The 25,503-nt window shown below is 45.8% G+C and overlaps 1 protein-coding gene across 2 annotated transcripts in view; it reads left to right on the plus strand.

The window, feature by feature from the left end:
- Positions 1-25,503, plus strand: part of LOC134339467 (collagen alpha-1(XI) chain-like) — a 394,099-nt gene that overhangs the window by 192,668 nt on the left and 175,928 nt on the right. For both annotated transcript variants that reach the window (XM_063036004.1, XM_063036005.1), the window contains 7 exons: positions 1,754-1,807; positions 10,695-10,748; positions 14,816-14,869; positions 15,195-15,248; positions 15,733-15,777; positions 15,857-15,910; positions 25,448-25,492. In XM_063036004.1, coding sequence (XP_062892074.1) covers positions 1,754-1,807; positions 10,695-10,748; positions 14,816-14,869; positions 15,195-15,248; positions 15,733-15,777; positions 15,857-15,910; positions 25,448-25,492 — 360 coding nt within the window. The remainder of the gene's footprint in view (positions 1-1,753; positions 1,808-10,694; positions 10,749-14,815; positions 14,870-15,194; positions 15,249-15,732; positions 15,778-15,856; positions 15,911-25,447; positions 25,493-25,503) is intronic.

Consider the following 25,503-nt stretch of genomic DNA (forward strand, 5'->3'; position numbering starts at 1 on the left):
GCTGTTTCTGACAAATATTTATTTTAGTAATGAAACATAATCCAAGTTGAAAGCTGATGCCTGAGGGTCTGGAGCCAAGGCCTGGAGGCAGCCGGGCCCAGGGTGGGAGGCCTGATGTTGTATGTATGAGTGAGGAGGTGGGTGGGGAATAGGCCTGTTTTGGTGGTGGTGTTGCTGTCAAAATGTGCGGTGACACCTGTGGCCTGTCCTCAGCTCATATTGGGTGTGTTGGTTGCTAACGTAAATGGCACACTTCACTGTATGTTTCCATGTACACGTGATAAAGTGAGAAATCTGAATCTCTCTGGTCAGAATGTCCAGGTAAAGTCTGACCTTGAGGATCAGTGAGGGCTTCCTCAACACAAGAACAGATTCCATGCTCTTTATGCAAAATGGAAGCTACCTTGAAGTTAAGATTAGCATTAACATCCTGACGCACTTTCTATGTGTGTCTGCTTGTGACTAAGTGGGGAGCTTTCTTGAACCTGAATCAAGAGGTTCTGGGTTCAAGATTGTCTTCAATGGTTTGAACAAAGAGTGGAGGCAGTCTCTTGTAGTTGGATACTGCTAGTCTACGAGTGAAAATTCTCATGACATGAAAGCAAGTCCCTCCTGTGCTTGCATCTGTTGTGTTATGAAGAGAGATTTTCCTGCTCTCACAAACATTATTTATTTTTCAGCCAACATCTCAATGTTTTGAAAAATAAAACATTTAATCTGTTCAAACACAGCAAATTCTGGAAATAATCAGCGGATCAGATTAGAGGGGGTTGGGCAAACTTGGGCTGTTTCCTCGAAATGTCAGACGCTGAGCAGAGACCTGAAAGCAGTTTATAAATTACAAGAGTTATATGTAGGGTAGAGAGTCAGAATCTTTCTTTCCCCCAGGATAGAATTGTTAAATACTGGAGCATTGCATTTAAGGTGGCTTTTAAGGCGCTTTCAGCGAGACACACGGATATGTAGAGAATGGAGGGATGTGGATCACGTTCAGTCAGAAATGTTTTAGTGAAATTTGTCATTGTGATTGACACAGACATTGTGGGTCAAAGGCTGGGTTTCCACAATGTTCAGGGAGCATCAGAGAGAGAGAGAGAGATAAGGATTGTAGAAGATTGGGAGGAGATTCAACAAAATTATGATGGATATCAATAGGGTAAATGAAACAGGCTTTTTACACTGAGGTTGAGTGGTACTATAAGCAGAGGTCGTGGGTTAAGGGTGAAAGATAAAAAGTCTAAGGGGAACATGAGGGGAAACTTCTTCACTCAGAGGATCATGAGAGTGTGGAATGAGGTGCCAGCACAAGTGGTGCAAGCAGGCTTGATTTTAATGTTTAAGTGACGTTTGGATAGATACATGGACAGTAGGGGTATGGAGGGTTATGGTCCTGCTGCAGGTTGAAGGGAGTAGACAGTTTAAATGGTTTGGCGTGGAATAGATGGGCTGAAGAGATTATTCCTGTGTTGCACCTTTCTATGACTCTGTAAATCCAAGAGTTAATGTTGCAGCTCCATCAGGGACTTTGTTTCCTTCTCCACAGAAGCTGCTCAAACTGCAAAGTATTTCCTGGATTTGCTGATATTATGTCAAGACCCAATTGTTCTTTGCGAGAATTTGCCATGAGCAACCATAATTGCTGTGTTCTCCATTGTCACAGTGGATGCTAGTCTTCAAGCAGCACTGTGGAGAGTCTTGGGGAACATGCTGGCTTTGAGGAAGGTGCCTTAAAATGTTTTTCTTTGCCTTCTAGGGTCCTCCTGGTGTGTTGGGACCTCCAGGTCCTTCTGGAAGAACTGGAAGAAGGGTAGGGATCTCCTTGTTTAAATGAACATGGGACACCTCCATTGAAGTGGAGGATGTAATCAGCAATTTCAGAACCATTAGTTCTATCTAGATTTACTCTAAATATTAGATTGATTCATTAATTAATTGAAAGGTGTTGGGAGGCTGTACTTCACTGCTGTGACTGGGAGCGATACAGAGTGAAAACAGGCTCAGAAATGAGCCAGCACGCATCAGTTGGGCTCACCAGTCCTTGCCACTGCCTTACTCTCAGTTTGGATATTGGCACGTGTTTTTGGGCTGGTTAGGTGATTGAACTGCTGTGGAAGATATTAATAGAGGAAGTTATGGTGAATTAACCATATGTAGAAGCAGGAGGAGGCAAGTAAGCTGCTCGATTTTGCATCTACCCTCATTAATCTGCGAGATAATTCCATATAAGCCTACGGACTCTCATAGCTACCTGGACTATTCCTCTTCTCACCGTCTCTTGCAAAAGTGCAATACTCTTCTCGCAATTCCTCCGTCTCCGCCACATCTGCTCTCAGGATGAGGCTTTTCATTCCAGGACGAAGGAGATGTCCTCCTTTTTTAAAGAAAGGGACTTCCCTTCCTCCACCATCAACTCTGCTCTCAAACACATCTCCCCCATTTCACGTACATCTGCTCTCACTCCATCCTCCCGCCACCCCACTAGGAATAGGGTTCCCCTTGTCCTCACCTACCACCCCACCAGCATATAATTCTCTGTAACTTCTGCCACCTCCAACGGGATCCTACCACTAAGCACATCTTTCCCTCGTGCCCCCCCCCGCTTTCCGCAGGGATCACTCCCTACGCGACTCCCTTGTCCATTCATCCCCCCCCCCCCCAATCCCACCTCACTGATCTCCCTCCTGGCACTTATCCTTGTAATCGGAACAAGTGCTACACATGCCCTTAAACTTCCTCCCTCACCACCATTCAGGGCCCCAAACAGTCCTTCCAGGTGAGGCGACACTTCACCTGTGAGTCGGCTGGGGTGATATACTGCGTTTGGTGCTCCCAATGTGGCCTTCTATATATTGGCGAGACCCGACACAGACTGGGAGATCATTTTGCTGAACACCTACGCTCTGTCCGCCAGAGAAAGCAGGATCTCCCAGTGGCCACACATTTTAATTCCATATCCCATTTCCATTCTGATGTGTGTGTGTGTGTGTGTGTGTGTGTGTGTGTGTGTGTCTGTCTGTCTGTCTGTGTCTCTCTCTCTTTCTCCTCCCCCCCCTTATCTCCCTCTGTCCCTCTGACTATACCCCTTGCCCATCCTCTGGGTTTCCCCCCCCTTCCCCTTTTCCTTCTCCCTGGACCTCCTGTCCCATGATCCTCTCATATCCCTTTTGCCAGTCACCTGGCCAGCTCTTGGCTCCATCCCTCCCCCTCCTGTCTTCTCCTATCATTTTGCATCTCCCCCTCCCCCTCCCACTTTCAAATCTCTTACTCACTCTTCCTTCAGTTAGTCCTGACGAAGGGTCTCGGCCCGAAACGTCGACTGTACCTCTTCCTAGGGATGCTGCCTGGCCTGCTGCATTCACCAGCAACTTTGATAAGGTGATGAGAACCATTGATCGTGTGGATACTCAGAAGCTTTTTCCCAGTGCTGAAATGGTTGCTACAAGTTTTCTTGCACAGAGTAGTGAGTGCGTGGAATGGGCTGCCGGCAATGCTGGTGGAAGTGGATACGATAGGGTCTTTTAAGAGACTTTTGGATAGGTACATGGAGCTTAGAAAAATAGAGGGCTATGGGTAACCCAGGTAATTTCTGAGGTAGGGACATGTTCGGCACAACTTTGTGGGCCGAGGGGCCTGTATTGTGCTGTAGGTTTTCTATGTTTCTAACTAGAAGTAGGCCATTTGGCTTCTTGTGTCTTTTCTGATATTCAATAATATTGGGCTAATCTTCTATCTCCTCTCCACTTTCTTGCACAAATCCCACTTCTCTCAATCTGCTAAATATCTAAAGAGCCTTCAGACTCTGCCTTGGCTGTGCTGAGTGACTGAGCACTTTAACTATTCCCTACCCCGGGGTGATGACATTTCTTTGCATTTTGGTTCTGATTGACCAGTAACTTATATTAGGTTTTGGGTTCTTTGCTCTAGATACTTGAGTCAGGGAAATGCTACCTCCACATCCACCCCCTCCTCCCACACATCAAGAATTTTGGTATATTTAAACGTAACACCTCAAACCAGTAACCACTATCATTCCCTCTATCAAGCAAGAACCTGTAGAAACATGAAGTTTCAATATAAGTCAAAGTTTGATAAAGCTATCTTAAGTGATGTGGTTTTGTGAATATCCTCAGTCACTGTGAAATTCCAAGCCAAGTCTTTTCCCTAACTTGGCAGGAGCCCAAACTTCTGTTCTGTAATTCTGAAACCCGACAGAGTTCTTGGATAGCGTACAAGGACGTGTACATTCCTGCTCAAAGGCATCTGGGATTTGTTTGAGATCTTCCCAGTGTGCGCAGAGTACAGGAATTCAACAGAGCACCAGAGATAGTGTTTGCCTCAACCGTCTCTCTCGGGACGTTGAAGACAGCAATCCACCTGCTGAGTCTGCTCGCACCACCCATCCCTGACTTGTCCATCTGACCTGGCTGTCCCATCCCAATTGTGTAGCCAACTTCCAACTGTTTACCACCCTGTGCAGAAATGTTTCCTAATTGGACTGGCTGAAGACCTGCTTTGAACTTGACATATATGTAGTCCTATTTTCTCTTACCATTCTATTGTTTTGTTTCTCTAATTCTTTAACTTATACCCTTATCCTTTGTATTTTGTTTTCCTTGTGCTTTCTTTAAAGTATTCTATCTTTCCACGATGGTATTCTAACTCTAACATGCATATTCACTTTCTCTCTCACACACTCATGTCCTAGTTATTGTCCCCTTTTCCTCTTCCTCGGTTTCCACCATCACCCTTTGTGTTTCAAATATCTCCCAACCTTCTGTTTCTCCGAATCCTCTCCCTCTTTGTATCTCAGATGCCTCTTTCTTACTTCCATTTTGTACTCTGACTCTCCTCCAACGTACTCTCCCTTTCTCTCCCTTTACCTGTCTATCTCTTTCTCTCTGTCTCTGTCTGTCTCCCTTTTTGTCTCTCTCTCTGTCCATCTTTGTCTTTTTCTATCACTCTGTGTCTCTTACTCTCTTGTCGTCTGTCTCGATTTTATTCTCTCTCTCTCTCTCTCTCTCTCTCTCTCTCTCTCTCTCTCAGTCTTTGTGTGTGTGAGTGTGTCTCTGTCTCTCTGTACGCTCTTCCCATGTGCTTCTCCATCCCTTTTTTCTCTCCCTTTTCTCTCCCTCTTGCTCTTTTCTCTACATATACCTCACACATTCTCTCTCCTTCCCCCTCTCCCCCTCCTCCCCTCTCGGTACCCCCCTCTATCTCCACTCTCTCTCACACCCACTCTCTCCCCCCTCTCTATCTCCCCCCTCACTCTGCCCCCCCTCAAACTCTTCCCCTTCTCTTGCTAGCCAATGTGTTAGCTCTCTACCCCCACCCCACCGGACTCTGTCTTGTACATTCTCTCTCATACACTCTCACCCCACCCCCTCTCTCCTCTGTCCTCTTTCCTGCTGCTTGTTCTTTCTGCCTGTCTACTCCCTCCAACACTTTACTGCCCAAGTCACTCCTCATCCACCAGCTGAGTGATGCTTACTCCTCCTGGCATTGACTCTGATTGCCTCGCCTTTCCGAGCCAGACCTATCTGCGGCAATACCCTGACTGATAACAGTGTGTTTTGCTTGGGTAGCTAATGATTGCAATTCATGATTATAAATCTCTTCACCTACAGTTTTAATCTGAACCCCCTCAGCAAAGCAGCTGTTAATATCCCAGAAACCAAGCAGTTGATGTTATTAGTTGTCCTGTTTTTTAAAAATGTGGGTGGGTAGAAATTAATTAGTACTTGATGAAGTTTAATGATTTAATTATGAACAAAATCCATGCTAATTACTTGTACAATAACATCAAGGAAAATCAAGGATGAGAAAAGATAATTCAAACTATTGAGTCTGTCCCTCTGCACTTTAAATCAACCTTGTTTTTTGAACGTCCTGCAGATAACTTTACTGTTGAAGTCCGGCTTTCAAAATTTGTCATTAAGCTTCCATTCAAAGAAAAAATATCTTCCTGACATCTCTCAAATTATGAGTGAAGTGCCAGAAAGCTGACAACGTTGTTATGTTTTTGACACACTGTCTAATGCTTGGAGTCCACCCAACAATACCAGTGATCTGGGATCTTTCCTGGAATTTTCCTAACGAGCACAGCATTGATTTAAGATCCACCTAACTTCCTGGTTCACAAAGTGCTTACTTTGATTCGCTGCCAGGATGATCAGGTGGGCATTGGTGATGGTACTTTGGGAGGCAGTGTTGTCATCGATTCCCACTGGGAACTGGTGAAGTTGAGTTGTAGCTAGTGAGAATCGTCATTGAAAATGTTGGGGATTGGTTAGGGATCAGCATGGGACTGTCCCTGGTTTTTTGGGGATGGTTGAGGATTAATATTGATTGAAAAAGTTCTTGAAAGGGCTGCAGGAGTGTTGTAAAGACAGAGTTTAGTGGTCCAAAGGATGGATTCCATTGTGGTGCCATAGTGTGACTTACAATCTTAGTCAATCTTCCTCCCTCAGTGAGTTAGCAATAGAACCAGATTAACCTGGCATTTGCCTTGTCACACTTTGAGGAAATGGTGTCCACTCAAAATCAGAATCAAAATCAGGTTTAATATCACCGGCATATGTCGTGAAAATTGTTAACATAGTGGCAGCAGTACAATGCAATACGTGATGAATATCGAAAAATAAATACATATTTTAATTACAGTAAGTATATATATGTAAGTTAAATTGTTACATTAAAAATAGTGCAAAAACAGAAATAATATATAATATAAAAAATTGAGGTAGTGTGAGAAGACCATAAGATATAGGAGCAAAAGTAGGCCTTTCAGCCCATTGAGCCATTCAGTCATGAGCTGATCCAATTCTTCCAGTCATCCCCACTCCCCTGCCTTCACCCCATGCCCTTTGATGCCCTGGCTAATCAAAAACCTATCTATCTCTGCCTTAAATGCACCCAGTAACTTGGCCTCCACAGCCGCTCGTGGCAACAAGTTCCACAGAGAGTGTTCATAAGTTCAATGACCATTTAGGAATCAGTAGGCAGAGGGGAAGAAACCGTTCCTGAATCTCTGAGTGTGTGCCTTTTGACTTTTGTACCTTCTTTCTGACACTAACAATGAGAAGAGGGCATGTCCTGGGTGATGGGGGTCCTTAATAATAGACGTCCCCTTTCTGAGGTAGTGCTCCTTGAAGATGGAGCTGACTAATCTTAAACATAGAACCACTGACTCAGGTAGTGCATTCCATGCACAACCACTCTCTGAGTAAAAAACCTTCCCCTAATATCCCCATTGAACTTCCCACCCTTTACCTTAAAACCACGTCCTCTTGTATTGAGCAGTGGTGCCCTGGGGAAGAGGCGCTGGCTGTCCACTCTATCTATTCCTCTTATTATCTTGTACACCTCTATCATGTCTCCTCTCATTCTCCTTCTCTCCAAAGAGTAAAGCCCTAGCTCCCTTAATCTCTGATCATAATGCATACTCTCTAAACCAGGCAGCATCCTGGTAAATCTCCTCTGTACCCTTTCCAATGCTTCCACATCCTTCCTATAGTGAGGCGACCAGGACTGGACACAGTAACTCTAAGTGTGGCCAAACCAGAGTTTTATAGAGCTGCATCATTAGATCATGACTCTTAAACTCTGTCCCTCGACTTATGAAAGCTAACACCCCATAAGCTTTCTTAACTACCCTATCCACCTGTGAGGCAACTTTCAGGGATCTGTGGATATGTACCCCCAGATCCCTCTGCTCCTCTACACTACCAAGTATCCTACCATTTACTTTGTACTCTGCCTTGGAGTTTGTCCTTCCAAAGTGTACCACCTCACACTTCTCCGGGATGAACTCCATCTGCCACTTCTCAGCCCACTTCTGCATCCTATCAATGTCTCTCTGCAATCTTTGACAATCCTCTACACTACCTACAACACCACCAACCTTTGTGTTGTCTGCAATCTTGCCAACCCACCCTTCTACCCCCACGTCCAGGTCATTAATAAAAATCACGAAAAATAGAGGTCCCAGAACAGATCCTTGTGGGACACCACTAGTCACAACCCTCCAATCCGAATGTACTCCCTCCACCATGACCCTCTGCCTTCTGTAGGCAAGCCAATTCTGAATCCACCTGGCCAAACTTCCCTGGATCCCATGCCTTCTGGCTTTCTGAATAAGCCTACCGTGTGGAACCTTGTCAAATGCCTTACTAAAATCCATGTAGATCACATCCACTGCACTACCCTCATCTATATGCCTGGTCACCTACTCAAAGAACTCTATCAGGCTTGTTAGACATGATCTGCCCTTCACAAAGCCATGCTGACTGTCCCTGATCAGACTATGATTCTCTAAATGCCCAGAGATCCTATCTCTAAGAATCTTTTCCAACAGCTTTCCCACCACAGACGTAAGGCTCACTAGTCTATAATTACCCGGACTATCCGTACTACCTTTTTTTGAACAAGGGGACAACATTTGCTTCCCTCCAATCCTCTGGTACCATTCCCATGGACAACGAGGACATAAAGATCCTAGCCAGAGGCTCAGCAATCTCTTCCCTCGCCTCGTGGAGCAGCCTGGGGAATATTCCGTCAGGCCCGGGGACTTATCCGTCCTAATGTATTTTAACAACTCCAACACCTCCTCTCCGTTTATAGCAACATGCTCCAGAACATCAACCTCACTAATATTGTCCTCACCATCAAGTTCCCTCTCATTGGTGAATACCGAAGAGAAGTATTCATTGAGGGCCTCGCTCACTTCCACAGCCTCCAGGCACATCTTCCCACCTTTATCTCTAATCAGTCCTACCTTCACTCCTGTCATCCTTTTGTTCTTCACATAATTGAAGAATGCCCTTGGGGTTTTCCTTTACCCTACTCGCCAAGGCCTTCTTATGCCCCCTTCTTGCTCTTCTCAGCCCTTTCTTAAGCTCCTTTCTTGCGACCCTATATTCCTCAATAGGCCCCTCTGATCCTTGCTTCCTAAACCTCATGTATGCTGCCTTCTTCCACCTGACTGGATTTTCCACCTCACTTGTCACCCATGGTTCCTTCACCCTACCATTCTTTATCTTCCTCAGTGGGACAAATTTATCCCTAACATCCTGCAAGAGATCTCTAAACGTCGACCACATGTCTATGGTACATTTCCCTGCAAAAACATCATCCCAATTCACACCCGCAAGTTCTAGCCTTATAGCCTCATAATTTGCCCTTCCCCAATTAAAAATGTTCCTGTCCTCAATTTCTGTAGCTTCTTTCTGTCCAGTGCAGTAGCAGCTCCCCTCCCCCCAGTAACAGATGGTGATGCAGCCTGTTAGAATGGTATCCACAATACACCTGTAGAGGTTTTTGAGTGCTTTAGGTGACAAACCAAATCTCAAACTCCTAATGAAATACACCCACTTTCTTGCCTTCTTTACAGCTGCATCTCTATGTTGGACCCACGTTAGCTCCTCACAGATACTAACACCCACAAACTTGAAATTGCTCACTCTCTCCACTTCTTATCACTCTTTGAGAATTGGTTCATGTCCCCTCAACGGTGTTGTAGATATCCATTTATAGACAATAGACAATAGGTGCAGAAGTAGGCCATTCGGCCCTTTGAGCCAGCACCACCATTCACTATGATCATAGCTGATCATCTACAATCAGTATCCAGTTCCTGCCTTATCCCCATAACCTTTGATTCCGCTATCTTTAAGAGCTCTATTCATCTCCTTCTTGAAAGCATCCAGAGACTTGGCCTCCACAGCCTTCTGGGGGAGAGTATTCCATACATCCACCACTCTCTGGTTGAAAAAGTTTTTCCTCAACTTCGTTCTAAATGGCCTACCCCTTATTCTTAAACTGTGGCCTCTGGTTCTGGACTCACCCATTAGCGGGAACATGCTTCCTGCTTCCAGCGTGTCCAATCCCTTAATAATCTTATATGATTCAATAAGATCCCCTCTCAGCCTTCTAAATTCCAGTGTATACAAGCCCAGTCACTCCAATCTTTCGACATATGACAGTCCTGCTATCCCAGGAATTAACCTTGTGAACCTACGCTGCACTTCCTAAATAGCAAGAATGTCCTTCCTCAAATTTGGAGACCAAAAATGTACTATCCTCATCAAATTGCAGAATTGAAAAATGCGAAGAGAAATGAGATTATATCCTGGATTCCTTACAAAATGGATGAAAATAGATGCCTTATTATACAACAATGTGGAGGCTTTGGAGAGGGTGCTGGAGCAGTTCACTGTGCAGGAGAGGGCATGTGCTATCACTGCAAGTTGGATAAAGAGGGTTGTTTTCTTCAGTTGTGGAAACTGAGGGGAGACATCAAAGAAATTTATAAAGTTATAAGAGGCATAGATGAACAATAGTATTTGACACTACTTCCGGGCTTGAAATGTCAAATACTACAGGACATGCATTTAATGTAAGGCTTGGGAAAGTTCAAAGGGAATTGGGTTACACAGAATGTGGTGGGTGTCTGGGATAATGCTGGTTGCAGATTTCAAAAGCATTTAAGACACCCTTACGCACATTGACTAGGCAGGAAATGGAGGGGTGTGGACATTGTACAGGCAGAAGGGAGAAATGATTGGTGTCATTAGGCATTAGATTAATGAGTTCAGTAAAACATTGTGGGTCGAAGGGCTTCTTACTGTTCTATCTTCTTAATAATCTTGACGTGTACCTTTCAGTCTGACTAACTGCATATTTTCTCAATTTAACAGGGTCGGCCTGGAGTAAATGGAGTACGAGGGTTACCTGGTGAGCCAGGAGTAAAGGTGGGTCGTTTGTGGACTCTCCTGGCACCTGTATGACTTCCTGAACAGTCACCATTGTCTTCCTTCTCAACTTCAAGTGCACCCACCAACCTGCTTCATAGATTGGCCTCTGTGATCCCCGTCCTCGGAGACCGGCTCTGGTGATAAGCAATTCTCACCCCCCCCCCCCGCCCCACGTGGCCAACGCCCTTACATAGGAACAAGAGTTTGGGAACAGGGTTGGATTTTCCCACTGTTACGGGGCTGTGGGGACATTTACTGCTGGGTGGAAACAGAGCATTTCCTAGTGCCTTCTCTTTCCACCTCCAAGAGCCTCAACAATTGAGAGCTGAGCGGGGTGGAGCTGACCAGAGCAGAAAGCACTGAGTGGATTCACCGGTGGATGCCCGTCCCTCCATCCGCACTGTTTCTGTGATCCTCTCCCATACATTACTTATTTCCGATTTATGAATGGCTCGAGTTACAAACCATTCTCAGGAATGGAATCCTGTTGTATTCTGGGGAGGACATTTAGTCTGGTGTCTCACCATGACAGCTGGGAAATACAAATTCACGTGATTAATGTAAGTTGTAAAATGGAAACTAACAGTGACTGTGAAGCTATTGTAATGCTTTAATGGGGGAAATTTGTCCATATCAGTGGCTCCTGACCTATGCAACACACACAAAATGCTGGAGGAACTTAGCAGGTTAGGCAGCATCTATGGAAAAGAGTTATCTATCGATGTTTTGGGCTGAGACCATTCTTCAGGATGGGTCTTGGCCCAAAACATCAACTGTTTACTCTTTTCCATAGGTGCTGCCTGACCTGCTGAGTTCCTCCAGCATTTTGCGTGTGTTGTTTTGGATTTCCAGTATCTGCTGATTTCTTGTGTTTGAGGCTCCAGAGATAGGGCTGGCTTCTAATGCCCTCTGTACCTGGCTGCTCCCAGTGCGACCTCTCTTCATCAGCAAGACCTGATGTAGATTGGTGGCTACTTTGATGAGCATGTTTGCTCCATCTGCCACAAAAGGTGGAATTTCCTAATAACTATCCATCTCGATTCACCTTCCCATGTCTATTCCAACATGTCGGCCCAAGCCTCTGCTACTGCCATGATGAGGCCATACCCAGGGTGGAGAAGCAACACCTTACGTTCCATCTGCGGTGGTTAGAGTCAGGAGAGAAAAGAAACAAAGGAACAAGCCGAACTGGAAGTGTCTGGGATGAAGTAACGCTGGTATCTGAAAATGCTGAGTTTAGTACTGAATACCAAGGAACTCAACGTGTGTAGACAGAAGATGAGATGCTCCTTCTTGAGTTGACATCAGGAAACATCTTTCTCCCTGCAGACTCAAAACTACAACTCTCCCGGTTCAGTCCTGGTCTATGGAACTGCCAACTCAAAACTGCAATCACCCAGGTTCAATCCTGGCCCATGGGGCTGTCTTTGCACATTCTCCCTGCCATGATGTAGATTTCATCCTGGAGCTCTGGTTTCTTCCCATATCATAAAGGTGTGCAGTTTGAACATAGAACATAGAATAGTACAGCACAGTACAGGCCTTTCGGCCCACAATATTGTGCCGACCCTCAAACCCTGCCTCCTATATAAGCCTGCACCTTAAATTCCTCCATATACCTGTCTAGTAGTTTCTTAAACTTCACTAGTGTATCTGCCTCCACCACTGACTCAGGCAGTGCATTCCACGCACCAACCACTCTCTGAGTGAAAAACCTTCCTCTAATATCCCCTTTGAACTTCCTACCCCTTACCTTAAAGCCGTTTCCTCTTGTATTGAGCAGTGGTGCCCTGGGGAAGAGGCGCTGGCTGTCCACTCTATCTATTCCTCTCAATATCTTGTACACCTCTATCATGTCTCCTCTCATTCTCCTTCTCTCCAAAGAGTAAAGCCCTAGCTCCCTTAATCTCTGATCATAATGCATACTTTCTAAACCAGGCAGCATCCTGGTAAATCTCCTCTGTACCCTTTCCAATGCTTCCACATCCTTCTTACAGTGAGGTGACCAGAACTGGACACAGTACTCCAAGTGTGGCCGAACCAGGGTTTTATAGAGCTGCATCATTACATCACGACTCTTAAACTCTGTCCCTCGACTTATGAAAGCTAACACCCCATAAGCTTTCTTAACTACCCTATCTACCTGTGAGGCAACTTTCAGGGATCTGTGGACATGTACCCCGAGATCCCTCTGCTCCTCCACACTACCAAGTATCCTGCCATTTACTTTGTACTCTGCCTTGGAGTTTGTCCTTCCAAAGTGTACCACCTCACACTTCTCTGGGATGAACTCCATCTGCCACTTCTCAGCCCACTTCTGCATCCTATCAATGTCTCTCTGCAATCTTTGACAATCGTCTACACTACCTACAACACCACCAACCTTTGTGTCGTCTGCAAACTTGCCAACCCACCCTTCTACCCCCACATCCAGGTCGTTAATAAAAATCACGAAAAGTAGAGGTCCCAGAACAGATCCTTGTGGGACACCACTAGTCACAATCCTCCAATCTGAATGTACTTCCTCCAATCTGAATGTACTTCCTCCACCATGACCCTCTGCCTTCTGCAGGCAAGCCAATTCTGAATCCACCTGGCCAAACTTCCCTGGATCCCTTGCCTTCTAACTTTCTGAATAAGACTACCATGTGGAACCTTTTCAAATGCCTTACTAAATTCATATAGATCACATCCACTGCACTACCCTCATCTATATGCCTGGTCACCTCCTCAAAGAACTCTATCAGGCTTGTTAGACATGATCTGCCCTTCACAAATCCATGCTGACTGTCCCTGATCAGACTATGATTCTCTAAATGCCCAGAGATCCTATCTCTAAGAATCTTTTCCAACAGCTTTCCCACCACAGACGTAAGGCTCACTGGTCTATAATTACCCGGACTATCCCTACTACCTTTTTTTGAACAAGGGAACAACATTTGCTTCCCTCCAATCCTCTGGTACCATTCCCGTGGACAATAAGGACATAAAGATCCGAGCCAGAGGCTCAGCAATCTCTTCTCTCGCCTCGTGGAGCAGCCTGGGGAATATTCTGTCAGGCCCCGGGGACTTATCTGTCCTAATGTATTTTAACAACTCCAACACCTCCTCTCCCTTAATATCAACATGCTCCAGAACATCAACCTCACTCATATTGTCCTTACCATCATTAAGTTCCCTCTCATTAGTGAATACCGAAGAGAAGTATTCATTGAGGACCTCGCTCACTTCCACAGCCTCCAGGTACATCTTCCCACCTTTATCTCTAATCGGTCCTACCTTCACTCCTGTCATTCTTTTTTTCTACAAATAATTGAAGAATGCCTTGGGGTTTTCCTTTACCCTACTCGCCAAGGCCTTCTCATGCCCCCTTCTTGCTCTTCTAAGCTCCTTCTTAAGCTCCTTTCTTGCTTCCCTATATTCCTCAATAGACCCATCTGATCCTTGCTTCCTAAACCTCATGTATGCTGCCTTCTTCCACCTGACTAGATTTTCCACCTTTGTTCGGTTAATGGGCCACTACAGATTGTTTCCAACATGTGGGTCAGTGTTGGACTCTGTTGGTGAGACTTTGGGGAAGATGCAATGCCATTACATGTAAATGAAGCTTTTCCTTTTATTTATTCAGTACTACAGCACGGTAACCCACCTTTCTGGCCCAACGAGCCCTATGCTGTCCATCTGACCAATTAGCCTACGGACCCATATGTCTTTCGAATGTGGGAGGAAACCAGCGCAGTCAAGGGGAAAATGTACAAATTTCCATATTGATGATGGTGGAATTGAACCCAGGTCACTGGCACTGTAATAGTGTTACACTAACTGCTGAGTTATCATGCCGCCCCAAATGTTCAGCACAAACTTGATGGGCTAAAGGGCCTGTTTCTATTCTCTCTGACATTTTAAGACTCTGAGTGTAGAGGTTAGATTAATTTTTCACTGCAGTTCTCCAAATGGATGAGTTGAGGTAACTTCAAATGAAACCTTCCATTTTTACTTTGTAATTGGAGGCCATTTGCTGACTTGTTGTGTGGGCTAATCAGCTGCTGCTGTTCCTTTGACAGGGCGACAGGGGGTTCGATGGTTTGCCTGGATTGCCTGGGAGAAAGGGCCATCAGGTGAGTGAAACAGTTACTGCACTAGCGCGCATACGCACGCACGCACACACACACACACACACACACACACACACACACACACACAAACATTTCTTGACTCACACATACAGCGCACAAACACTCTGGCACATGTGCACGGGCACACGTCCAGTTTCACACACATAGACAAATGGATGATAATCACACACTCCCCCACACTTCTGACTGCAGAGATGAGTTGTTTCCCCAGTGAGGTGAGCCTGACCTTGATGCTCCCTCTCAGTCAGCACCCACGGTGAATCTGACCATTGCTTTGCTTTCTATGTGAAATCTTTTCCTTTTCCAGGGTGATTTTGGTCCAAAGGGCCCCCCTGGCCTTCCTGGCAATGATGGACTCAGGGTAAGTCAGTTTGGAATTAACCCTTTGAGCACTGAGGTGAGCCATGATCTCACCAAGCAGCGGAACAAGTCTGAAGGGCCATGGGTAGTTTTCTCCTGTTTTAACGTCCGCGCACAAATAGGCCTGAATTTATGATATATTTCTAGTTGGAACAATTTCTCCATCCCTCTGTATAGGTCTGTGTGCTCCACTAATCAGATTCAGATGACCATGTTGAAGCCATTACCATCTCCTGTACATCTGTGTCGTCTGAACATGAAGATGAAAAATGGACCACAGTGGTCCCAGATGTTGAATACTGTCATGCCCTATTTCCTGATCTGTTCTGCAACAGCAATTTCTCTTACAGAAGTGATTCTTCAAGTCCTCTTTAGCATAAGTTACCTAAGAGAAAATCAGCCATGCAGAAGAATTAGCAAATTATTTGTTGTTTGTGTATGATGCGGAATATCACTGATGACTCTCTCCTCTCCTCATTTTGTAGGGAGCAGATGGAACGGTAGGGCCCAGAGGGTTGCCCGGTGACCCGGTAAGTGCGGCTCTTTATTGTTGGTTCACTGTGTGCTCATTCAAAGTCAAAGTCTTACACTGGGCTTGTTCCTTCCTAGGGTGCGCGTGGCCTGCCTGGACCAAGAGGAGCCATTGGCACCCCTGGACAACCGGTACAATTATTCACTGTGCTTTGGTCTGCGGTTGATGAAGCATTTATAAAGTCCATTAACTCCGACAGGAAGTTCCTGCTCCTTCTTGACTGTTTAAAGGCCTAGATAGAGCGAGTGTGAGAGGATCTTTCCAATCATGGGGGAGTCTAGGACCAGAGGACACAGCCTCAGAATACAAGGGTGTCCTGTGAACAGAGATGAGAAGGAATTTCATTAGCCAGAGGAAAGTGAATCTGTGGAATTCATTGTCACGTATGGCTGCAAAGACCAAGTCATTGGGTATATTTTAAGTGGAGGTTGTTTGGTTATTGATTTGTAAGAGTAGGAAAGGTTATGGGGCGAAGACAGGAGAATGGGGTTGAGAGTGTTAACAAATCAGCCATGTCAGAATGACGGAGCAGACTCTATGAGCCAAATATCCTAATCCTGCTACTTTGAATTATGATCTAATGGCCTTCTCCTCTCCGTCCAGTACGCAGAAGGAAACAGGGGTGAAGTGTTGGTAATATTCCATTTTTAAGGAACTTGGCTGCTATAGTTGTGTCTATTTCCAAGTCCTGTTAAGAAAGGGTTGCAGTGAAAAGCAGAGAGAACTTCTATCTCTGGAAGTGACCAGTGGTGTGTCCTTTTGGTGGACCAGTAAGTAGAGGTACTGGAAGATCAAATCTTGATGTATGCAGAACAACTGGAGAATATTCCCTCACACTCCTGGCATGCTGCTTGTAGATGGGGGAAGCAGAACGCGAGTCAGTTGCCTCTCGATGTCCACTCATAGTTACACAATATCCATTTCCATTGATACCTGCATAGCTGGAGAATGCTGAGCTGATCAATGGCAGGTAACATTACAGCTGTTAAATGCTGGACAGTGACCAGTGAAAGTAACTTTTATAATCTATGGCACTACCAATGCTCAGTTCACCTCACCAGTGACGATGATGATGGCTGGTTCTTTGTTTGTGAAGATCAGGAGGGAAGAGTTCGGTAGGATTTTGGTAGATAGATGCAGCTGGTGGTTCTTCCAAACATGTTTCTGGAGGCTCCCAAAGGCACTTCCTTCACATCATCATGGGTATTAGCTGGCCAGATTGTGTCTCAAACAATGAGGTCCTGGAGAAGGCTCACACTGGTGAGTTGATTGTCGATGGTCCGTACAACCATAACTGCGTTGGAGATGACACTGCCCAAGTAGGTGAACTGCTCAACCGTGGTGAGAGGGTGGTTATCAATGCTGATATGAGGTGGGTTGTAAATACATGATGGGGCTTCTGTTGGAGGATCATTGTTTTCTTCAGACTGACTGGTAACCTGAAAGCCCTTGCAGCCTTGGTAAACTGTGACTGCAGCCTGTAGCACGTCCTCTGTGTGTGTAAGAAGAGCACAGTCATCCGCATATAGTAGCTGGAGAATGGGTTCTTGAATGGTTTTTATTCAGGCAAGAAGGTGGTGCAGGCTGAAAATGTTTCAGTCAGTGTGGAACCAAATGTAGATGCTCTCCAAGGTGTTCTCTTTCGCTTCCTGTAACATCAGGCTGAAAAGATGTCAAACAGTGTTAGTGCCGAAACACAGCCTTGCTTCATGCCGGTACTTGGGTCAGACAGGTCATCATTGTGTTTAACCTGACCGCTTTGGCCTTTGTGGTGCTACTGCAGGATGATGAGGAATTTCGGGGGGCAGTCGAGCTTCAACAGAATCTTCCAGAGACTATCACAGCTGACTGTGTCAAAGCCTTGGTGAGGTCTATGAACGCCATGTACAATCCCATGATCCCTTCACAACCCTTCTCCTGTATCTGGCACAGGACGAAGATCATGTCAGCTGTGCTTCTGTTTGCTCTCAATCCTCACTGACTCTCTGTGAGGTTGCCTTCGGCAATGGTAGGGATGACTCTATTCAAGAGAATTCTGGCGAAGATCTTCCCAGTGGTGGACAGTAGAGGTGTAATGCCTCTGTAGTTTGAACAATCTGATTTCTCCCCTTTGCTCTTGTACGGGAAGACACTACGACATCACATAGGTCATTTGGGACTGAACTTTTCTCCCAACAGAGTGTGAATAGGCTTGTGAGTCCACTGCAGAGAAAATCTCCACCAATTTGTACACTCCTGCTGGGATCCCAACAATGCCCGGGGCCTTATGCCATTTCAGCTTGGAAACTTTGGCTTTGACTGTGTCCGGAACTGGCTGGCCATCAAGCTTAACCCTGACCTCATGGATGCTTCTTTTACTTGATGGCCATCCCCGAAAAGACTCTCGTAGTGTTCTGTCCATCGCCTCGTGACGGCTTCCTTGTCTGTCAGCAGGCAGGAGCTGGCGCATGGGCGTAGAGGGGCTTGAAGCTGAGGAATGGGACCATACACTCCGTGCAGTGATTTGTAGAGGGCTCGAGTGTTGCCGGTGTGTGCACAGTGCTGCTTTCATTCTGCTAGGGCAGTTCACCAATCGTTCTGCATCCGTCTCAGTTTGGCTTGGGGGGTGCTGCATGCAGCTCTGTGTTCTGCCTTGGCTGCTTGGCCGCCAGGTCTAGACAGCACCAATTGATGGGAGGAGTGTTTCTTCTGGAGCAGGTTCCAGATTTCAAAGCCATTTTCATCAAACCAGTCCTTGTTTCTTCTCGAGGAGTACCCAACTACCTTGGATGGCAGTTTTCAGGTGCTCCCATTTCTTTCCTGTGTAAGAATCTGTGCTTGGGGTGCCTTTGCTGTCTGGTTTCTCTCTTGGCTCGATCTGGAATACATCTCAAGGGCAAAGAGCTTATCTCTTCAACCATGGTCCCTTTTCCCTTATTGCTATCTTGATAGCCAGTCTGACTTTCACCCTGTCCAGTGTATGACCTATACAACAGTCTGTGCTCAGCATGCCCCTGGTGCGTAGAACATCCGACACATCCTTTTGGCTCACTAGGATGTAGTCCAAGAAGTGCCAGTGTTTGGATTGGAGGTGTGGCCAGGTCGTTGTCAGCCTGTCTTTCTGTTGAAACAGCTTATTTGTTATAACCAGGCCTAATTCTGTACTGGGCTCCAGCAGCATCCTCCCATTGCCGTTGCGGTTTCTGACACCATGATAACCTAAGACTCCTGGCCAAGCCTCGACATCTCTACCCACCCTGGCTTTGAAGTTGCCTAGAGTGATGATCTTGACTACCTGATATGTTTCAAACAGGAGGGACTTCAGCTCCCCAGAGAACACGTTTTTGACAGCGAGGTCTGCTTGCAGTGTGGGGGCGTAGATACCTACAAGGGTGATGTATTGATTGTCTTGCAGCGGGAGTTGCAGGGATATGTCGGTCTGAGTGTCCGACCGGTGGGCTTTGAAGCTTATTGACGATGGTGTACTTCTCCATGAAGCCCTCCTCTGAGAGCCTGTTCTTATCGCTGATTCCGCCTGACCAGAAGAGAGTGTAGCCTGCACCATGCTCTGTCAAAGATTCTAGATCGACAAAACATACTTGGCTTATAGCAGTGATGTCAATGTCCAGCCAAGTTAATTCTCGTGCCACAAGCGCTGAGCATCTTTGGGGCTTGGCCATCTTCTCTGGAGACTTGTAGCCTCCAATTGAGCAATGTGATTAAACAATTTACTCTTGAGACTATATCCCCTCCCACTGCATGGTGAGACACCAATCATTCTCTGTCGGGAGGAGCTTCCATTCAGGATTCCCCAGAGTGCTTTACTGTGCTCAACCTGATCAATGCCATAGTGTTTGGAAAAAGACCCATTAGCCAGCTGTGTCCACGACCTGGTCAACGCCATAGAGTTACATTGCATGGAAATGCACTCATCAGCCAACAGGGTCCACAATGTGACCAACGTCATAGAGTTATTTTATGGAAATGGACCCTTAGGTCAACTAGGGCCACATCAACCATCAAGCAACCATTAACACTAATGCCATTTTATTCTCCTCCCCCCTGCAGATTCTATCACTCATCTATGTATTACTGACTGATTAATCAGTGAAGCCATGCATCTTTGGGATATGTAGGAGAGGAAACAAGTTTGGTGCCAGTCATCCATGATTGTGCCTTAATCTGACCGGAGGAGTGAGCTGGTTTTCTTTCTTCCACAGATCAGGAGTAACTTAGCTGTGAATTCCAGCCAAGGCTCCAGCCTTCCCTCTCCCATCCTAGCCCTAGCATGCACATGTACACATGTGGCTCTGGTGACTCTGTGCTGCTCTAGGGGGATTCACTTGCTGAGCTGACTCTTTGCTCCTTCAGAGTAGCGGTTTGGAACCCAGCCACGTCTCCTTTATCTGGTGCAGTTGCAAAGCAGCCTTTGTAGTTCACATATCAGTAATGCAGGCTTCATTATAAGTCTGATGTATTTTCACAAGCCCAGTAAGGTAAACTTTCTCCTCTCTTCCTGATTTAAAGAATTCTTATCTCTCAATGCTGGGAACAGAAGATCACCAAGCACTGTCATGTGGCTCACACGCTGGCTGCACAATCACGACTTAGGCCATAGCTGGAGTACTGTGCATAGCTTCTGTCACCACGCTTGGAAGGATTTGATTAAACTAGAGAGGGTGCAGAAAAATTTCACAGGAATGTGCTTGGATTTGCGGGATTAAGTTATAAAGAGAGATTGGGCAGGCTGGGACCATTTTCGCTGTAGCAAGGACTGAGAGGTGACCTCATAGAATTATGAGTGGCATGTATAGGGTAGAAATAACAGTGTATTTTCAAGAGTAGGGGAGTCCAAAACTAGGGAGCATAATTTAAAATGAGAGAGGGAAGATTTAAAGGGGATCTGGAGGGGCAAGTTTTCACATGGAGGATGAGTATGTGGAATGAGGTGTTAGAAGTGGGTACAATTACATTGTTTAAAAGCTATTTGGAGAGGAATATGGATAGAAAAGCTTCAGAGGGATATGGGCCAAAAAACCAGACAATGGGAATAGTGAAGGCGGGCATCCTTGGTTGGTCTGGAGGAGCTGAGCTGAAGAGCCTGTTTTCATAACGTATAATTGTACATGAGCATTGCTGGGGCAAGCTCACGGAAAGATACAGGACCTTCAGCCCACCTGGTATATGCTAACCATCTATTACATTCCTATAGGTCAATTCTTAGGAAGGTATTTCTCTGTCAATCCCATTGTTAATCTCCACACAGTCCCATCAAGTTCCCTCAGATCCTTTCACTAGCAAAACTAGCTGCTGCACTGTGCCACTCTTGCTGAAGAAAGGTAACTTGAGCATCCAGCAGTCACACGGAGACCCCAATCCCTGAAAAAGTCACTGTTGTCTCAACAGGCCAGAGAACAACCATGGGGAGAGAAATGAGTCACTGTTTCAAGATGTTGAGAAAATGGTAGGAGGGGAAATGGAGAGATAGAGGTGGATTGAGAGTGAGAAGAAAAGGGAAGATCAGTGGAAGGGTAGGAGAGAGGAAAGCTGAACTTGCTGAAGGAAGGATGGAATAATGTAAAATAAGCCATCCACCTGGCCCACCTTTTTATTTTGGCATCCTTCCTCTACCTTTCCAATCCTAATGAAGGGTCTCAGCCCGAAACATTGACTGTTTACTCTTTTCCATGGATGCTGCCTGACCTGCTGAGTTCCTCCAGCATTTTGTGTGTGCTGCAACACCTTTGACTCTATGTTTCACTGTTCATGTGATAAGTAAATCTGAATCTGAACTGTGCAAGAGGTAATTAGTGATACAGAGGCTAGACAGGCAGCATGCAGGAAAATTATGGAGATTGTTTTTTACAAGGTCAGGTTCACCAGCTGTTATTGGCTCAACAAAATCCTATCAAATGTAATATTCATGACAATAAAGGATTTTTATTTATATTTTCGCATAATTAAATGAGCAGAATTCCATTTATTACGAATTAGTGATTTGTTTATTAGCTGTCTGCACAGCTCCTGACCTCAGAAGATCTTGGAAAACCCATTAGCTGTAACACCACACAATTTTATGCCTGCACTTGCCAAGTTCTGCAACAATATTCAGCCCAAAGATGTGCAGGTTTTGTGTGGGGTGGGGTTAGGTGCAGCTGGGCAGATGTTGAATCAAGCATGTTAAGTAATTTCAACCCCGGAATATCCCTCTCCTGTCCATTCAACGACTTGCAAAGTTATTGAATTCATATATCGTTTATTGTTATTCATCAGCCTCGCTGTTTCTGGTCTGCTGGCCCTAGTGTGGGTGTGGACGCTGTGTAGCCTCTTCTCTGATGGCAGTGGGACAAGCAGCCTATAAGGAATGTGTAAAGAATGACCCAGATCATGAAGCAGATGTACTGCAAGGCTGAGATAAATTTCTCTGGACAAGGATGCTCCTCAGTCCCTCTTGGTTGATAGGCTTCTGTCAGGTCATAACGTGTCATGCATCAGGGTAGATTTTGCTAGGAGCTGTTCTGCTGCTCAATGGCTAGGGTTTTGGGAGCAGGTCCAGCCACTGGGGGAAGAAGCACCCAAGTGGCAGACAGAAGTGAGGTCCCTCTTCACTTACCACGGTCAGTTGGATCCAGAGCTTTGAACATCTTGAGTCACAGAGGGTTGGCAGCTTCACGCGGGATGATTCCATGGGTTTGGATTGTGTTTAACATTAGACTACACTCAACCCTGCTGAACTTTTAGTGTTTGTTGACTATGGCTCAACATCTAAATAAACTGAGCCAATGCAGCCGCAATAGAATTGCTACAATATATCCTTCTGTAGTGGCCAAGCATCTACCAAGTAGTAGTAATAGCAGTAGTAGTAATAGCAGTAGTAGTAATAGCAGCAGTAGTAATAGCAGCAGTGGTAGTAGTAATAGGAGCAGTAGTAATAGCAGCAGTGGTAGTAATAGTAGTAGTGTGATCACATGAGTTGAATATAATGTTCTGCAGAAGGGTTTTCTATTAGTGGGCTCTCCGGTAGCTGCAGAGGTTGATCCAGGATCCACACTACAGGAATGTTAGGGTGGATTTCCTTAATGGAGAACACCTGTGCATGATTTTGTTAAACCTGGGGGAGCATGATGGATGGGCAGCCACCTCATGGTCCTTGAGAGATCGGTGTTAGGGTCCTGTGGCCTGCAATGCAAGATGACCGGGGACCTTTCCCTACAACAGCATTTCTCCTCCTTCACTGCCATTGCGATGCATCTGCTCCACTCTTGAGGACTTGCTTGGATGGTTCCTTGTCTGGAACCTCCCCTTGACCTTACCGCCATGGCTGATGTTACCAGGCGCTAAGTGCCACATGGCTAAACTCCAAATGGCATCACTATTGGGATCTCAGGAGCTCATAAGCCTCTTCACCAAGACAAGGTCACGATCTCAGAGAAGTACTTTATCCTCGTGAATTTTTTATTTGTGGACCTGCTGGGCCTATGAAAAGAAGTCACCTTTGTGATCTTTAGTTCAAGTCAGCAAAAGACCAAAAGCTTGTCATCCATTTTTGAATTGCCCCTAATGTACATGCAGGATTTCCTGGTCTATCGAGGATAATCTCTTTGACCAGTGCGGTGTGATACAGACCTCAGAGCCCCTTGCAATATGTTCTCTTCGCATTCAATATTTGCACACAACTCCAGCAATCCGAGTTTAGTGCTGACCTCCGGCCCAGTCTGTATAGAGTTTGTACACTCGACTGGTGGGTCTCTGTTGGGTTTTCCAGTCTCCTCTCATATCCCAAGGATGTTGAAGCCTTAACTGTTGACTACTTTTTCATGCCTGTGCTCTCCATCTAGACTGAATTGGTGTGAGGTTTTCATAAGGTCACATCATATAGAAAGAGGCCCTTCAGCCCATTGGGACCAGGCTGACCATTGAGCACCCATCCACACTGATCTCTGCCAGTCCCACTCTGTTCTTATAATGCTTCTCCCAGATTCTGCTCTTCTCCTACGCACTGGGGGCAATTTACAGTGCCCAATTAACCAATCAAGTTGCCACTTCGTTATTCCTCTGTATCCAGGCAAGGTGATAAACCGGTGAATGGTGTCCCCCAGTCACAAGATCTAGTCCCTGGTGCCTTTGCCCTTCCCCTGAAGAGTCAGCTCTCTCTCATGGTCTCAGCTTCCTGGTAAGAGGTGTGCACATGTGGTTGTGGGAAGGCTGGAGAGAGGAGACTTGTTTCCATGTGCTGTGCCTCTGCCGCTGTGAGGGGAGTAATTTGCTCCTGCCTGATACCTCCCTGTAAGAGTTGGAGGGCAACCTGTCAGTGTGAGGCTGCTCCTTGATTGTACAGAGCAGCCGTTGCTCACACACAATGTCCCTAGGTCACTGGAGAGCCGCCAGCCAGCATCTGGAACAAGTGACCAGGCTCCGAGGAATTTATTGATTGGGGTACAATGTGGAGTTGGCCCTTCTTTTTCTTTGAGCCTTGCCACCCAGCAACCTGATTTAATCACAGGACAATTTACAATGATCAATTAACTACCAACGGGTACGTCTTTGGACGGTGGGAGGAAACCGGAGCACCCGGAGGAAACCCGCGTGGTCACGGGGAGAACGTACAGACTCCTTGCAGACAGCGGCAGGAACTGAACCCAGGTTGCCAGTACTGTAAAGCGCTGTGCTGACCACTCTGCTACCGTGCCTTTGACAGGGTAGATGTAGACGCGCTGTTTTCTCACACGGATGAGTTCAAAGCAGGGATCAGAGTTTCAGGATAAGGGATTAAGGGATGGACTAGGGGATGTGCAGAAATTGGTTCACATGAAACTTTTCTATACCCAGAAATTCTCCACAACAGACAGTTAACCAGTGGATGTATTGAAGACTATGTTTTTGAAATAGCAAGGATTTGGAGATCAAAAGGGTGAGGTGCTGGATAACACACACAAAATGCTGGTGAACGCAGCAGGCCAGGCAGCATCTCTAGGAAGAGGTACAGTCGACGTTTCGGGTTGAGACCCTTCGTTAAGACTAACTCAGTGTTAGTCCTGATGAAGGGTCTCGGCCCAAAACGTCCACTGTACCTCTTCCAATGGATGCTGCCTGGCCTGCTGCGTTCACCAGCATTTTGTGTGTGTTGCTTGAATTTTCAGCATCTGCAGATTTCCTCCAGGTGCTGGATTAGCTGTGATTTTTAGAATAAGACTCCAACTCTTCCTTTTCTTGTCAGTCAGGTGTGGACATTAAGTGATACCTATAAAGAGCGAATGTGCCTACAAACAAAAAACTCACAGGAATTTGTGAGATTTATTTCTTGTATTTGTATTTTAGAGGTACAGCACAGTAACAGGGCCTTCTGGCTTAACGAGCCCGCACGACCCAGTTACACCCTGTAACCAATTAACCCACTAGCTCATATATCTTTGGAGTGCGGGAGCAAAGCCGAGTACCCAGAAGGAAATCACAGGTTCGTGGGGAGAATGTACAAACCCCAACAGACAGCGGTGGGAATCAAACCTGGTCACTGGCACTGAAATAATGTTATGCTTAACCGCTATGCTATCGTGCCTCCTCTAGGGCTTGTTCCCTTTGGGTATGACTTTATAATTCCATGACAGTCAAAAATAATTCAACTCATCAGTGTAGATGCAAAGTCTTCAGAAAATTGAGACCTGAATTAATTTATTTCTCTTTAATTTCAGGGAATTACTGGCACTGATGGCGCTCGAGGTCCAAAGGGAAACCAGGCAAGTTTTAT

Source organism: Mobula hypostoma, chromosome 29 (assembly GCF_963921235.1).
Source record: "Mobula hypostoma chromosome 29, sMobHyp1.1, whole genome shotgun sequence".
Classification (NCBI taxonomy): domain Eukaryota; kingdom Metazoa; phylum Chordata; class Chondrichthyes; order Myliobatiformes; family Myliobatidae; genus Mobula; species Mobula hypostoma.